General features: G+C 29.8%; 2 protein-coding genes across 5 annotated transcripts in view; one reads left to right on the top strand and one right to left on the bottom strand.

The window, feature by feature from the left end:
* Window positions 1–7,901: 7,901 nt before the first annotated feature.
* Window positions 7,902–9,181, top strand: LOC147806604 (pre-mRNA-splicing factor SPF27-like). The gene is made up of 2 exons (XM_087149457.1): window positions 7,902–8,069; window positions 8,151–9,181. The coding sequence occupies exons 1-2, from the start codon at window positions 7,995–7,997 to the stop codon at window positions 8,310–8,312; spliced, it is 237 nt and encodes a 78-aa protein (XP_087005583.1). The 5' UTR covers window positions 7,902–7,994; the 3' UTR covers window positions 8,313–9,181.
* A 4,600-nt stretch (window positions 9,182–13,781) lies between these two features.
* The window catches only part of LOC122273919 (uncharacterized), a 58,325-nt gene continuing 57,686 nt past the window's right edge, over window positions 13,782–14,420 (bottom strand). For all 4 annotated transcript variants that reach the window (XR_015435999.1, XR_015436000.1, XR_015436001.1 and 1 more), the window contains one exon: window positions 13,782–14,013. Coding sequence is in view for 1 of the 4 variants with exons in the window: in XM_087169544.1 (XP_087025670.1) it covers window positions 13,987–14,013 (27 nt within the window). In the remaining 3 variants the exon portion in view is untranslated. The remainder of the gene's footprint in view (window positions 14,014–14,420) is intronic.

The following is a 14,420-nucleotide window of genomic DNA, read 5'->3' as shown; positions in this document are numbered from 1 at the left end:
ATGCAAAAATGATAACAGCACTCGATGAACTTCAGGTCAGTCATCTGGCGTTAAAGGTACAGACAGAAAAAGGATTTCATATTAACCGTCAGAGAAATATATAAATGTAATTTCTGAATTTATGTTGAATATCGATATCTTTTCTTTCTTATTATTCATTGAAAAAACAATTATGGTCAAATGAGTTAAGGTGAAGGTAATTAAGGTTCTGTTGAATATAATTACCTTCAGTAGCAAGTAAGTTCTTGCTACATTTAATTAAATAAAATTGAACAAAAATTATATCAAAATATTTTTAGTCATTTAATATTTGTGTTCAAAATAATTATCCCTTATTTAGCAATAAAGGAAGTATTCTTTCCCTATGTGGAAATGACCCTAATAAGGTACTGAATGGAATGTGATTTTTTCCTACTTACCTTATCTCTTGGATAGTAAAAATAAACAGAATTTAAAATGAGGTGATATTAATAACTATAAATTTTTCTGAGCTTAGACCATTTATTTCTTTGTCTATTTTTTGGTACCGTTCTTAAAGTGTATCAGAAATTCAGAGATAGTTTTTTAAAAAAAAAAAATTAAATAGATATAAACTATTTTTACGTATCATACTTAAAGGTATATAGGCATATATACCTTTAAAGGTATAAGGCATATAGCCTTTTTATGTTTTTTAGTTTGACTTAAATTTTTTTTCCTTGTGACCAGAAGTTATTAAACTGTTAAATTTATTTATTAATTAGTATTCAGAGAATATTTTAATAAAGTAAATACAGTTGTAACTTTTCTTGGTTAAGCATGATTTTAAGCTTTTTTAAAGTTAAGAAAAATTTTAGATTTAGATATTTAACATTTTGCATTACATCACAAATTTTTATGAATTATTTGACTTTTTGAATCAATAAATAAGTGTTTATGAAATTTTTTCTTAATTTTCCTATTATTTTTATTATCAATACATAAAATGTGTATCAAAACCTTCAAATTGCATGACAGTTTCGAAAGCAGTAATTTATTTATATCTTAATTTATAGGCATATTTAAACTTTCTATTTTATATATATTTTGAAAAAAATATTTTTTGGTGAAATTTTAAGCTAGCTTATATTCTGTGTGATGAGACTTTAATATCAGAAAAAGTGCTTAAAATAGTTTTGTTTTTTTAAGTTAAACATTTTTTCCATGTGATTTTATGGTTTTTTTTTAATGGTGTGGTTCTGTTTATGATGTAATGCATGTTATGTTTAACAGAGCTTCTTAATTTCTTATAATTTTTTTTCAAAATTTAAAATTGATTTTTAATATTTAAGAAATAAAATTATTCTCATTGATGAATATAAACCTTTATATGTAATTTTCTTTATATTTTTAGATGTTTAGCTCATTTTAATGCTTTAGAAGTCTAATATTAATTTTAATCCTAAAGGGATATTTCAAACTGTTTTACATATTCCTCAATGTACATGCTTTATTGGAATTGCATTAAAGCATAGTTTATCAAAACTATTTAAACAAATTACTTTAAAAAAGTAGTTTTTTAATTTTTGTTATTTACACTGAAAAAAATATGGCCAGAATCATCCTTATTTATATATTAATACACCATTAAAATTGCATGTCTCTATGATTTTATAAAAATCTCACTTTGAATAGAGTTCCCCCCCCCTTATTTTTGCTGCTCATTGCTGTAACTCATAAAAAAAATATAGCAAATAACTAGTGGCATACTTTCTTAATCTTTTTGCAAAATTTTTTTGTGCTATTTTGCAATGCTTCTGTTGTCACCATAGGGTGCAAGCATAAAATTTGATAGTAATATATTCCTCTGGTAAAAATTATATAGTAGTCAGAATTATAAAAAAATTTCTAAGATTACATTCTTCTTTAAAGAAAAGTGAAAGTTGTTCGTGTTTCTTCTATCATGCTATCCTCATAAAATTTGAGTTATTTTTTCCTTTATCATTATGAAAAATTTTTTAAAAAAATATTTTTTGTGTTTTATGCTATTTCTTTACAATTTAAATACTATTTTTGTCTGAATATTTAACTTGCCATCACTATTTTTTTAATAGCTGTTCCCTATCAAATTATGCATTTAATTTTGTTCCTTTATTTAAATTGTTTCAGATTCAAACACTAATCCAAGTAAGCAATACCAACCTAAAGAAACTTATTAGGTTGATCAAGTATGCTCAACGAACTCTGGATGTTTATAAGTTAACAGTCCCTACTCCTGGACAAGCTGTTCAGCAGCGACCAATGACGTAAGTATTGTGTCAATTATAATACTCAGGGGTCTGTCTAGGTTTTTCTGAGCGGTACCTATTTTGTGAAAATTTAGACATAATTTGTAAAAAATTAAAAATTATATTAAAAAATCAGCACAAAAAGATGGTAAAAATATGGATTTATCGTTTCTTACGAGACACAAAAATGAAATTTTAAGAAAAAGTATTTTGTGAAACTACCGTTTTTCCTAAAATTGAATTTGTGAAGGTACCGCTAAACGGTAGTAAATTTGGTTTGGACAGATCTCATTCTTACTTATGTGTTTTTCTTCAGAGCATCCCACTTTTGCTCATTGTAATACCCTGTATTTCACTTTAGAATTCAGGGCACTCATTTTTTTTTATAACCATCTTTGAACAGCTGATCTAATTTTCAGTTAACGACTACTAATGTTAAACTCTGTTACTTTGTAATTTTGAACCCAATCCAGAAGACAAGAGAACTCCAGAATCAAGTATTGTAATCAGTATCAGTATGCCTTCTTTGAGAACTTTTTGATAGAACTAACCCGCATTTGTGTTGCATGGAGAGGAAAACCACAAAAACCTACCACGGTTAGTTTGACGCTAAGGGGACGCTAACCCATAATCTGTCTACCACAGAGGATATTTTGTGTCAGCACTGTGGTATGCAGAATTCATATAGCAAAGCCGGTTGCGAAATTCATATTGACCAGCCATCTCTGGGATTTGAACCCTGTTCACCTCATTGGGAGACGAATCCTCTATCCACTGAATCTTCAATGTCTCTAATATTCTCCAGTGTTGCCCAGTCAAATTTTATTTTAAAACCATTCAAAGCTTTGTTCTTGCACTGCTTGTGTGATTTTAATATAAATGTGTCATTGCGCTCATGATAATCAAATGTGGAAATGAAATCACTAGTTTTTCTGTAACTCGTGTTTCACTGAACTGATTTTCTTTTCTTTTTTCACTGCCATGTTTAAATGTGTGATTTCTATGGTAGTCAATAGTATCATTACTAAATTAGGAGCCTAACTTTGTTAAGTGCAAAAAAATTTTCAGAAAGTAGTACAAGAATTGAACTTAATGTCAGTTTTAATTATTTATCTTTTTTAACAGAAAATTTTAATTTAGCTACTTTTGCCAACAGCTTCAATTTTTTTATTTTGCTAATTTCCATTCTATTAACTCCTATGGTTAACCTGCCTTTTAAGCAATTTAATCACCAAAAAAAAAGTCTTGTTTCGTATTGCAATTGTTTTATTCAGCATTGGCACGACACCCTTTGTGAACCTGCCTTTTAAGCAATTTAATCACCAAAAAAAAGTCTTGTTTAGTGTTGCAATTGTTTTATTCAGCATTGGCACGGCACCCCTTTGTGAGCCTGGGCCTTCCTCAGAAGCTTTTCCCATTCTGCCCCTCTCCCAGCAATTGAGCCTTAATTTTAGGATGGCAAAATCCTCATCCACACTGTCTTTCCATCTCTTTTTGGGCCTTCCTCTTGGCCTTTTATTGGAGGGGGTTGCATTAAAGACTCTTAATGCTGTTCGTTCTGGGCTTATTCTCACTACATGCCCGGCCCATCTCATTCTACTTTGTTTAATAGATTTAATGATATCATCACTATTAAAGATCTTATATATTTCAAAATTTTATCTTTTTCTCCAGTTGTTGTAATCGAGAATAGCACCAAAGATGATTCGTAGGACCTTCCTTACGAAGGTTGCTAATAACTTATTTTCCCTTTTTGTTAAAGTCCATGTCTCTGAAGCATAACTCAAAACTGACTTGATTAATACCTTATAAAGTAAAATCTTCGTCTTTCTTTTTATTAAGTGAGATTTCAATAATGATCTTAAACCATAGAAGCAGCGATTGGCTGTGATTATTCTTTTTCTGATTTCTGATCCTAGATAAGTAAAATTTTTTACAGATTCAAATTTAAGAGAATCTATTTCAAACAATTTAGGGATGGTTTCCATTGTACCACAATACATGTATTTTGTTTTCTCCACATTCACTCTTACACCCGCAGAGTTGACCCACAGTTATCTGACTCCTCAAAAAATAGCCATCTCCTTTTACACTATGGGGAAAATGACCTTTTGCTTCTTTAAATTGCCTTAATCATTTTTATGACCCTGGGCTCTTTTGTGCTTTTATAAAATGTCATATATTTGCAATACCATCTATATGTCCCTTAAGTTGTCTTAAACTAGCAATTATCTAGATGTTCTAGGAAAACAGATGTAAGCTTTTAAGGGATCCAAGGGGATGACTCTTGTGGACATTTACTGAGGTCATTTTGTCAAGAGATTTTTTCTGAGACAAACGTAAAACGTTCCAGTTAAATTCCAGTTTTTAGCTCATTTAATTGCGTCAATTAAATTAGTCATTTTTAATTCAGATATAAATTTCCTGTTAGCTTTCATTTTGCTCAATTTTTGAAATTAAAATTTAACTTTAATTAAGAGTTATTAAAATTATTTGCAACTTCCTTTTTTTCAAACATAAATTGCGATATCAATAATTCCCATTCTTAATAAAATATTTCTTTGGAAAACAAGAAAACAAATGTAAATTTATTTATAAGGGGGTAAGTAAATATTTGCATTAACTCATTTAATCGTTTAAATGTTATATTTATATACTGTTAGAATTCTTTTATAAGAATGGTAACATAAAGATTGCCTTTTTTTTGTTCGTACATAAAATTTAATTTGTTTAGCACTTTAATTGATAATTTTACTGTTTATTGTGTGCATGGATTTTGTTGTTATTTTATGTTTTTTAAATTATAAAGACATTTAAATTTTTTAAATTGGAACTTCGAATTTTCAGGGCTTTTAACAACTTTGTTTTCTTTAAAAAATGAAATGCAATCTTTATTTTATACAAAAAAATCATAATTAATTTAATAAAAGAACGCATTTAATTTCATAAAAAAGCTATGAACATCAGCTTAAAAATCCGTAGCAATTAAAATTCATTGCCATGACTAACCATTAAAAAGAATTTTTTTTTAATTAGCAAATATGCTTTGACTTTTCCTCATTTTTCTTTCATAAAAAACAAACTATTACTCTTTGTCATAATTTTGTCACATATGATTACATAGCATCATGAATACATAGGCCAAATATTCAAGAACGAATTGTTTACAAAGTATAGCTATATTTTCTAGGGACCTGTCCATATTGGAGTAAGGCAACTTTGTTTTTGTTAATCTATGTATATAGAGAAAACATTTCTGAATATTTTTAAAATTAGGACTTTTTAAAATGTGGGTATATGCGCCGATAGAAAAAAAAGTCTATAATTTCCTTCAGTTTCCATAACGCGATCAAAAACCTTTAGATTTGAAACTTAAAAATAACTTTCATTTTTATAATGGTTTTGTCTTGAAAAGACCTTCCTTATGATATAGTAACCGGATTCAACAGGTTTATAAAATTGGTATTTTATGATTACAGTAGCCTTTACTGTGGACATGGGGGGACAATTGTAGACAACATGAATAGCTTTTTTCCCCCTAGTCGTATTTCCTCGGTGAGATGTAAATTGGTAACTGACGTACAGTGAACCAAAAAAGTAACTCCCTGAAAAACTTTTGATTTAATGATCGGATCTTCACGTTCTCAATAATTCGAGGGTATGACTCATATGCAAATTAATTAGTGCACGATATTTTATTTTAAATTACGCAATCAGACACAAAAACATACTTTCTCTGAATAAACATAACTTTTGTTCAACAGATTCGATTTTCTAACCCCCGTAATACAGGAGGTAGCTGCAATCTGGGAAATATGGTCCCAATACTTGGGTCGGGTGAGCTATCCAAAGTTTGGACCCCCAAATGTTAATTTTATTTTTTTGTATTTCACTACAGATTGAGAGCTTTTTAAGGGAATTGAAAAAAATTTTGCATACGATTATAAAATTGTTTTATCTAAAGATAATTCAATGCAAAAAATAACTTTTAGTAAATATTTACTATTTTTTATTTAATAAAGGTGTGATGTTGATCATTTACGTCGCACTAGTGCTGCACAATAGGCTATTGGCGACGGTCTGGAAAACATCCCTTGAGGTTTGATCCTCTGCAGAGGGGATGGCACACCCGCCCCGGTAGCCCGGTGACCTGCACGTGAAGTTGAGCACTTTATGGTAGAATAGTTTAACGAGGGCCAATACCGCGCACCCTCGGTCCCTACACAGACTGATCCAAGTAGTCACCCACCCACACACTGATCGCAGCCAGTGATGCTTGACTTCGGTGATCTGCTAGGAACCGTGTCTTAACGATTAGTCCACTTCGGGACAATAATAGTCTGAAAACTTTTAAATCGTAAGGCATATAGTTTTTTTTATCATTTCAAAGTATCTAATTCCACATGGAAAACACAAATTTTAACGAAATTGGTTGATCAGTTTCCGAAAAATCAAGCTTTATAACTAAGATTTTTTTAAAATTTAATTTCTCAGGATTAATCGATTTCGCTGAAATTTCGTATTTTAGAGTGTGGAGAATTTGCAATGTTTTGTAATCCTATTTATAAGCGAACAAATAACTTGTTTTCATAAATATATTCGCCACCATAATACATAAGTAGCTAAAATGTCGGTTACAGATGGAGTACTGAAAGTTTTTGCCAAAAACTTTTGCCCCAGGGCCCCGAGGGGTGAAGTTACGGCACTGGTTAAGACACGGTTCCCAGAAGATCACCGAAGTCAAGCACCACTGGCTGCGGTCAATGTGCGGGTGGGTGACCACTTGGATCAGTCTGCGTATGGACGGAGGGTATTGGTCCTCGTCACTGTCTGCGGTATTGGTCCTCGTTAAACTGTTCTACCCTAAAGAGCTCGACTTCGCATGCAGGTCGTCGGGCTACCAAAGCGGGGTTGCCATCCCCTCCGCAGAGGATCAAAATTGTAATGGCATGTTTTCGGACCATCCTCAGGGATGTTTCCCAGCCCATAGCCCATTGTGCAGCTCTAGTTTGACGTAAATGAACAACAATAACAAGCATATTAAAAGCGATTAGAAATATTCAGACAAATTCGAGGACTATTAAGGACAAACGTTAAGATTTTAAATATTTCAAGGTATTTGAAATTCTTCATGACAGCTATTGAAATTTGAGGACTGTCTCTAAAATTTGAAAACGTTTGGTTACCTTATTTATTGTTCTAAATAATGTTTTGTCCCGCAGTGGACTGATCATTAAGACGCGGTTCCCAGCAGATCACCGAAGTCAAGCATCACTGGCTGCGGTCAGTGTGCGGGTGGGTGACCACTTGGATCAGTCTGCGTAGGGACCGAGGGTGTGCGGTATTGGTCCTCGTTAAACTGTGCTACCGTAAAGTGCTCGACTTCGCGCGCAGGTCGTCGGGCTACCGAAGCGGGGGTGCCATCCCCCCCGCAGAGGATCAAAATTGCGATGGCATGTCTTCGGATCATCCTCCGGGATGTTTCCCAGACCGTCGCTAATAGCCCATTGTGCTGCTCTAGTGCGACGTAAGTTAACAATAACAATAATAATAAATAATGTTTTCTGTCAAGCGCCATCTATCTTATTTCAATAAGACAGTCATCATTCTGTTACCATATGAGCTAAAAGCAAATTACTCTTTCATAGCAAATTATTCATTTTGTCTGATTTGCTCACAATTTTAATTTCATTATTTTGCTTCCCGTCTTAAAATAATTTTTATTTGTACGATTTTCTGTAAAGTATAATGGCTGGTGAAGTTATTGTTGATGCTTTTCCTTACATCGATCAAGGTTATGATGATCCTGGTGTGAGAGAAGCGGTAAGAATTGTCGTTGCAACCAATGTTTAACATAAAATTCTTCAAAACAAAATCGATTCATTAATATTTTTTCTATTGTAGGTATTATCTATGGTAGAAGAAGAAACTCGTCGATATAGACCGACTAAGAACTATCTTGAACATCTGCCACCTTTGAATTTGCATGCTTTTGAAGTATCAAAATTAATTTATGTTTTTATTGCATATTGCTTCATAAAGGAATTGGGGGTACCCTTGGTTTGACGTAAATTTTCGTTCACTGAAACAAAGTTTCGTGCTACCATGATGTTCTTTGCTTTCAGTGAAATCACCTTCTGGTTTACTGCAACTTTTATTTAGAGTTATGTGATTTGCATGAGGATCGTTGGTTGTTATATGTCCAGCTTGAAAGATTTTCATATATTAATCTCTGCTGCATCGCCAAGCTTGTCAGTGGCTCTCCAGAAACTAAGAAAAAAATCACTGAAAGGGACTAACTTAAAAGGTGTAACTCCTGTTCAAACATCTAAAATTTTTTTTTTAAAATGAAGTGTATAATTTATTTAGTGCCTTGATAATTGTAGTTGATGCAAAAGATCTGAATACAGAAATATTTCCTCCCATTGAGGAGATATTTTCGTATCAAGAACTGTTGCGTTAACTACAATTGCCAAGGTGCCAAATAGGTTTTAAATTTGTAATTTATTAAAAAAAATAACATGTAGATGTTTGCTCAGGGGGGAGGGGTCAAGTTATACCTTTCGAGTTAGTCCCTTTCAGTGATTGTTTTTTAGTTTCTCGCAGGCCGCTGCCCAGAAGTTGCTAAAACTTGGCGATAATTCTGCGTCAGATCACGATACGGAAATCTTTCCATCCTGTATTTAGAATAATGCAGTTGTATTTGCAGAAAAAGTTGGCCATTGTGCAATTTTGTTCACTAAAATATATTTGTAAGAGATGAAACGTATCTAAAAAATAAGTAAAAATATTTTAATACTTTTTTTTTTTTTTAAAAAGTTATGTCGGTTACCTAAATTTTAAAATGCTAGTTGTTTTCCAGTTTTGAATAGGAAAAAAATTGATAATTTAGTTTTGATATTCTGATTTGATTTTACAATTAGAATTATTTATTTCACACTATTGTATTGATATATTTTGCTTTGGCTATATTGATACAGTATTAGAAGGCACTCCTTTTTGCTTTTATAATTGTCTCTGTTGAGGAAGAGATTATATATTTTCTTTATTTTGTTTTCCAGATTATTAAGAATTTTTTTTAGATAATTAAAAATTATTTTTTTTAAATACCTTTGAAAAATATTTTAATAATTTTCTTCTCTTGTCATTATTTTTTATTATTTTCCATATTTTCTCAATATTTTAATACAGTAGGGAACCGATTATCCGGAACGATCGGAACCATCGTTATTCCGGATAACTGATTTTTCCGGTTTTCTGAAAAGCCGTTTTTTTTATTGTTAAAACCAACTAAAAAAAATTTTTTTTGGAAATAATCTTAAAAAGAAGAAAAAACGATGAAGTAATAGACTAATGATTATTTCCAAAATGATGGTAAGGTAAACATCTTTCAAAAAAGAAAGAAAAATCCTGAAATCTTAAGAGGAAAAAATTTTTTTTTTAAAAAAATGGCGGGAAAATTTATCGAATTTCGTTCCGGTTTTTTGGTTTTCCGGTTTTCTGATTTCCGGATAACGGGTTCTGTACTGTATTGTAAGAGTTTTTTTAATTTATAAATTTTAACAGGTCTTGAGCTTATAAGAAATTTAACAAAATTATTATCACAGCATAAAAAAAGTGTTAGGCTAGCCATGTTTTGAGTAATATATTTTATTTGGCTATATTTGTATAAAATAGCACAGCTTCTTATTTTTTGGGTTACATCATAGCAAGCTGCGAATTTTTTCAAATTCATTTGTAGTTTGTTTTGTTGAAAGTTAGATTAAAAGAATGTGTTATATTGAAAACACTACTAGTATAATAGCGTTGGATGGTGCATTTTTTTCAAGCTTAGGTGTAAAAATCAGTTGGGAGTAGTAAGTCTTGTGACGAATTTTGACCCCTAGTGCCATCTGCACTTACCTTTACATGGTGAATCATCTATACTGTATAGTATGAAAACAACCATCTGCTTTATGTACTTATTCATTTGTGTCTATTACTTTAGTTTTTAAGGGGTCACAGTACATTTGCAACTTTTTTTTTTTCTAAATGAAGGTATAGTCATTCATTTTGTGGATGCCTTACATACTCCTTTAACTTATAATCAATAATTTATCTTTAAAATTAGTTAAAATGTTTAATTTTTTAAAATTTAAAATAAAATTGAAAAAATTCAAAATTTTTAAATTTTGAAGGCTTTTTTATTTTAACATATTTTTTTTAAAAAAAAATTCTAAGTGCTAACACTATTCATCTTAACAATTTTGTGCATTAGTTTTTGATTTATCAATTAGAAAATTTTTTATAGATTATTTTGTGAAAAAGTTGGAAAAAAAGATTAAAAATTCCTGTTAGGTATATATAACATGCTGTAAATATTGTAGTACCTCATAAAATGCTTATTCCATGTGCAGTTTAAATAAGTGTATTATACTTTGGATAAAAAAAAGCTTACTTCAAAGCTTTATCTTAAATAGAAAAAATTCCTCAGGAATTTAATTAAGATTCAAGCACAAAGTTATCATCTATGAGAAAAAGCACTTTAAAGTCTGTCTGCTGATCAAGTTTCTGTTTTAGAGCAATCAAAATAATTAAAAACTTTTTTAAAAATGTAGATAGGGAGAGGATTTTTTTTCAGTGCATTTGAAATAATTTGAAGTTTTATTATAAGCAATGAAAAAATAACGATAATTTGGTCATTTTTTGGGTACTGTGACCCTTAAGAGGTGTTTCAGAGTAGTCTTAAATAAATGGATTCAATTATATTTATTCTCAGTTACTTTGTTATTAAATGAAAATAGCAAACTAGAGATTTGAAAGAACATTTTTGTTTTTGAGAAGTGACAGAATGTATTCTAAATGCGTATGCTTAAATGTCTAGTATAGGACGAATTAGGAAATTGCTGTTCACGGTAACATATTTAAAATGGTCATTTTTTTTTAAAATTAAAACTTTCAAACGATTAAAGAAAAGCTGCTAATATTAATATATAATGAATTTCTTTTAAGGAATTTCTCAGAATATGGGAACATTTCAAGAGTCATAGCTGCCAACTCTACTGGATTTTGCCAGTTTTTCCTGGTCTACAGGTTTAATAAAAATTCTCTTGGTTTTTGTACATTTAAAAAATGCCTAAAAATTGAGTAAATTTCCTTAAAAATCCCTATTGAAATAGAATTTTTGTGCAGATTATTGCTTGTTTGAATATTTAAATATGTGTCACTAATACACAATAAAGCAAGTCTCGTTTTTAAAATTCAGTTAACTATCTTTGATGAAATAAATACTTATTACTATTCAAAATTATGAATATTCATAATACATATCATTTCAAGATAATTTAATATGAAATCGTAACTGAAAACTTTTGAACTTTTTCTATTTTGATGACTTTAAAAATCCCTAAAATTCCCTATATGTAAAATATTTAGTATATTTTGCAACAATTATCTTAAATTTATACTATTTCGTAAAATCTACTGGATTTTTTCCTATCCGTGTTGGCAGCTATGAAGATTCATTTCTGAAAAGAATTTTAAGAGACGATTATGGAATAAAAGAATGTTAATAATTTTATGTTTGGTAACAATTAGTTATATAACAATTATTTTTACATGAATACATCAGCTTAAACACTCAGAATAATGAAACTAGAAGAAGATGTGCTGACGTAAAAATATAAGCATTTCCTCTTTTTATTTTGAAAAGAACCGAGCTTTAAAATTACTTGCGTACCACGGTTAGAACAAAAATTTCACACATTTAGAAAAAGCTTTCAAAACTGTGATTTGAAAATGAGCAGTTGAAATTTTGACACATAAAATTTTATATGTGTTTTCTTTGAGCACCATCCAAAAATAATGTATTTAGGCAGGGTGCGTAGTGTTTTTAAAAAGTGCTCATTTTCAATTTTAGTTTTTTAAAAGCCCTTAAAGATGCTTTTTTCATTGGTTAATTTTAAAAAGTGTTAATTTCCCCTTTTTCAAAATGAGATTTTTCCTTTGATTTCCTTGATTTTCGCTTTGAATTATGCAAAAAGACACAGTTCACATTGTTCTATTCATCGTTTTCACAATTAATTCCACCTCAATCTATTTCAGCGTATTGTCAGTCAGTGGCGTATGAAAACGCCATTCGTTTTGCATTATTCAAAATTTCATGATTTTTGGCAATTGTCAAAAGTAATACCAAAATGTTTTTTTTTTTTTTTTGACATGACAGTAAAAACGTCAATTTTCAAAAGCTTTGCAACCCTGTCTAATTGTGATATTTTTTTTGAAGTGCTTAAAAATATATTTTTAGTACTTCAAAAGTGCTTAAAAGGTGCTTATTTTTTGTTGAATAACTTGGCTATGTCCCCTGTCAGGTCTCAAAATTAGCGGTTGTCAGTTGGTCTGAAATTACTAAAATTTGTCCTTTACAGCCATAAAATAATTTATCTGTTCGATCTCTGGACCAGCATTTGATGTAAAGGTATATTATGCAGGGTTGGGGTTTTAGATGTCCTAAACTTGTTTTGGGCAGGACACCTTGGTTTTACTATCTTAAACTGTCCAAAACTGACTAAAACTGTCCAAAACCTTGAACTTTGGTAATAGGTAAAAATTCAGAAAGATGTTACCATTGTGCACATAATTACAGTCAGTCAAAAAAGAATCCGAATGATTTGCATTTTTAAAAAAGCAACCTTTTAAAAATTTCCAAACGATTTTACTAGTTTAAAACGATTTTAAGAAAAAAAAAACGATCCTTTTCAGAAATTTTATCAGACCTTTCAGAAACTTTAACGTTTCATTTCACTTCAATTAAAATACGTTAAAAAAACATTGATATGCATTGAATTTGAAATACTTAATAACCTATTTAAATTAAAAATTTTATTCGAATGCATTTACGTTTAGAATCGACAACGCTCAAAATTGACGACGCACCGGCCGCATTTATGTTTAGAATCAGCATCTTTGAAATCAAAATCAACAGCTTTGAAATCCAAATCAACACCTTTGAAATCCAAATCAGCAGCTTTGAAATCCAAATCATCAGCTTTGAAATTCAGCTTTTTTGCCTTTTGGTTAATCTCATCAGGGTTACCAGACTCTGAAAATAAAAAATACTACGATTTTATCCAAAAAAATTCTACATGTCTGAAGCGCTATCTACCGGACTTTTTTTGAAAGCTTATGCAGACGAACACTGAGAGGGACGATTATTATTATTAATATTATTTATACTGTCTAACTAAAGTTTTTTAGAATTATATTTAAATTTATTTTAGTTGAGGTTAAAATATTACAATTAAAAAAAATTATCCTTTTGTGCAATCAGATATACGTATAGTAACTAATATTTTATCAGCAACTTCGTCATTTGAAGAGTAACAAAGAGTTGTGTGTATCATAATAATATCTCTTGTGTGTCAACAAAATTGTATAAAATTGAACCTAAATGAAAATATAAAATTTCATATTTTGTTTCATATCCTACAAAAAAGAAACGTAAAATTTGCTTAATTAAAGTGCAATTTATCTTATAGTCTACTAGTATAAACAAACTTTTTTAACATAAACTTTTATTTACTATCATTCCCTATTTACTATTATTTCACTATTATTACATTTCACTTCTTCACCACATTCATCTTTCTCCTCTTCCTTCTCTCTCAATCACATCTCTACCACATTCATCTTCCACCTCTTCTTTCTCGTTCATTCTCCGTTAAATTTCGTTTCACGATAGAAACGAAATAGGCTAAGATGGCTAACAAATGTTGCCTGTTGTAGTCATCTAAAAAAATTACAAAACATATATTTATCATGTAAATCGTGTTTTAATACTAGAAAAGTCAGCAGGGAAGTTTAAAGAAAGGTGGGATTTTTTAATTTAAATTAATTTTACTTAAGTCAGTAATTTATTAAACATTTGAAATATTAACTAAAAACTTTTTGAATTATGCTGTAAAAATTATTTATATTAAACTTAAAAAACTTGTAAATGAAATTTTATATATTTTATTTTTAAATTAATTAATAATTTGAAGAAAATTATGTATTTAGAGAAAAAATAGATATTCAGAACAATTTTTTGTTTAATTAATTATAGAAATTTTTTGAATAAAAAAATTACATAAAACTACAACAATAACACGAATCCTATTTAATATTTAGACAATTTAAATAGATAATTGTGTTTAT

Source organism: Parasteatoda tepidariorum, chromosome 8 (assembly GCF_982258835.1).
Source record: "Parasteatoda tepidariorum strain Cologne lab strain chromosome 8, Ptep-v5.0, whole genome shotgun sequence".
NCBI classification, from domain to species: domain Eukaryota; kingdom Metazoa; phylum Arthropoda; class Arachnida; order Araneae; family Theridiidae; genus Parasteatoda; species Parasteatoda tepidariorum.
The sequence above is the reverse complement of the archived record's forward strand: the minus strand, read 5'-3'. Positions and strand labels throughout refer to the sequence as shown.

What these genes read in the sequence shown, in the direction of transcription:
- LOC147806604 (XM_087149457.1), top strand. Translation starts at nt 7,995, where the DNA reads ATGGCTGGTGAAGTTATTGTTGATGCTTTTCCTTACATCGATCAAGGT. An exon ending in ATCCTGGTGTGAGAGAAGCG is followed by an intron (nt 8,070 to 8,150) that starts GTAAGAATTGTC and finishes TTTCTATTGTAG; the next exon opens with GTATTATCTATGGTAGAAGA.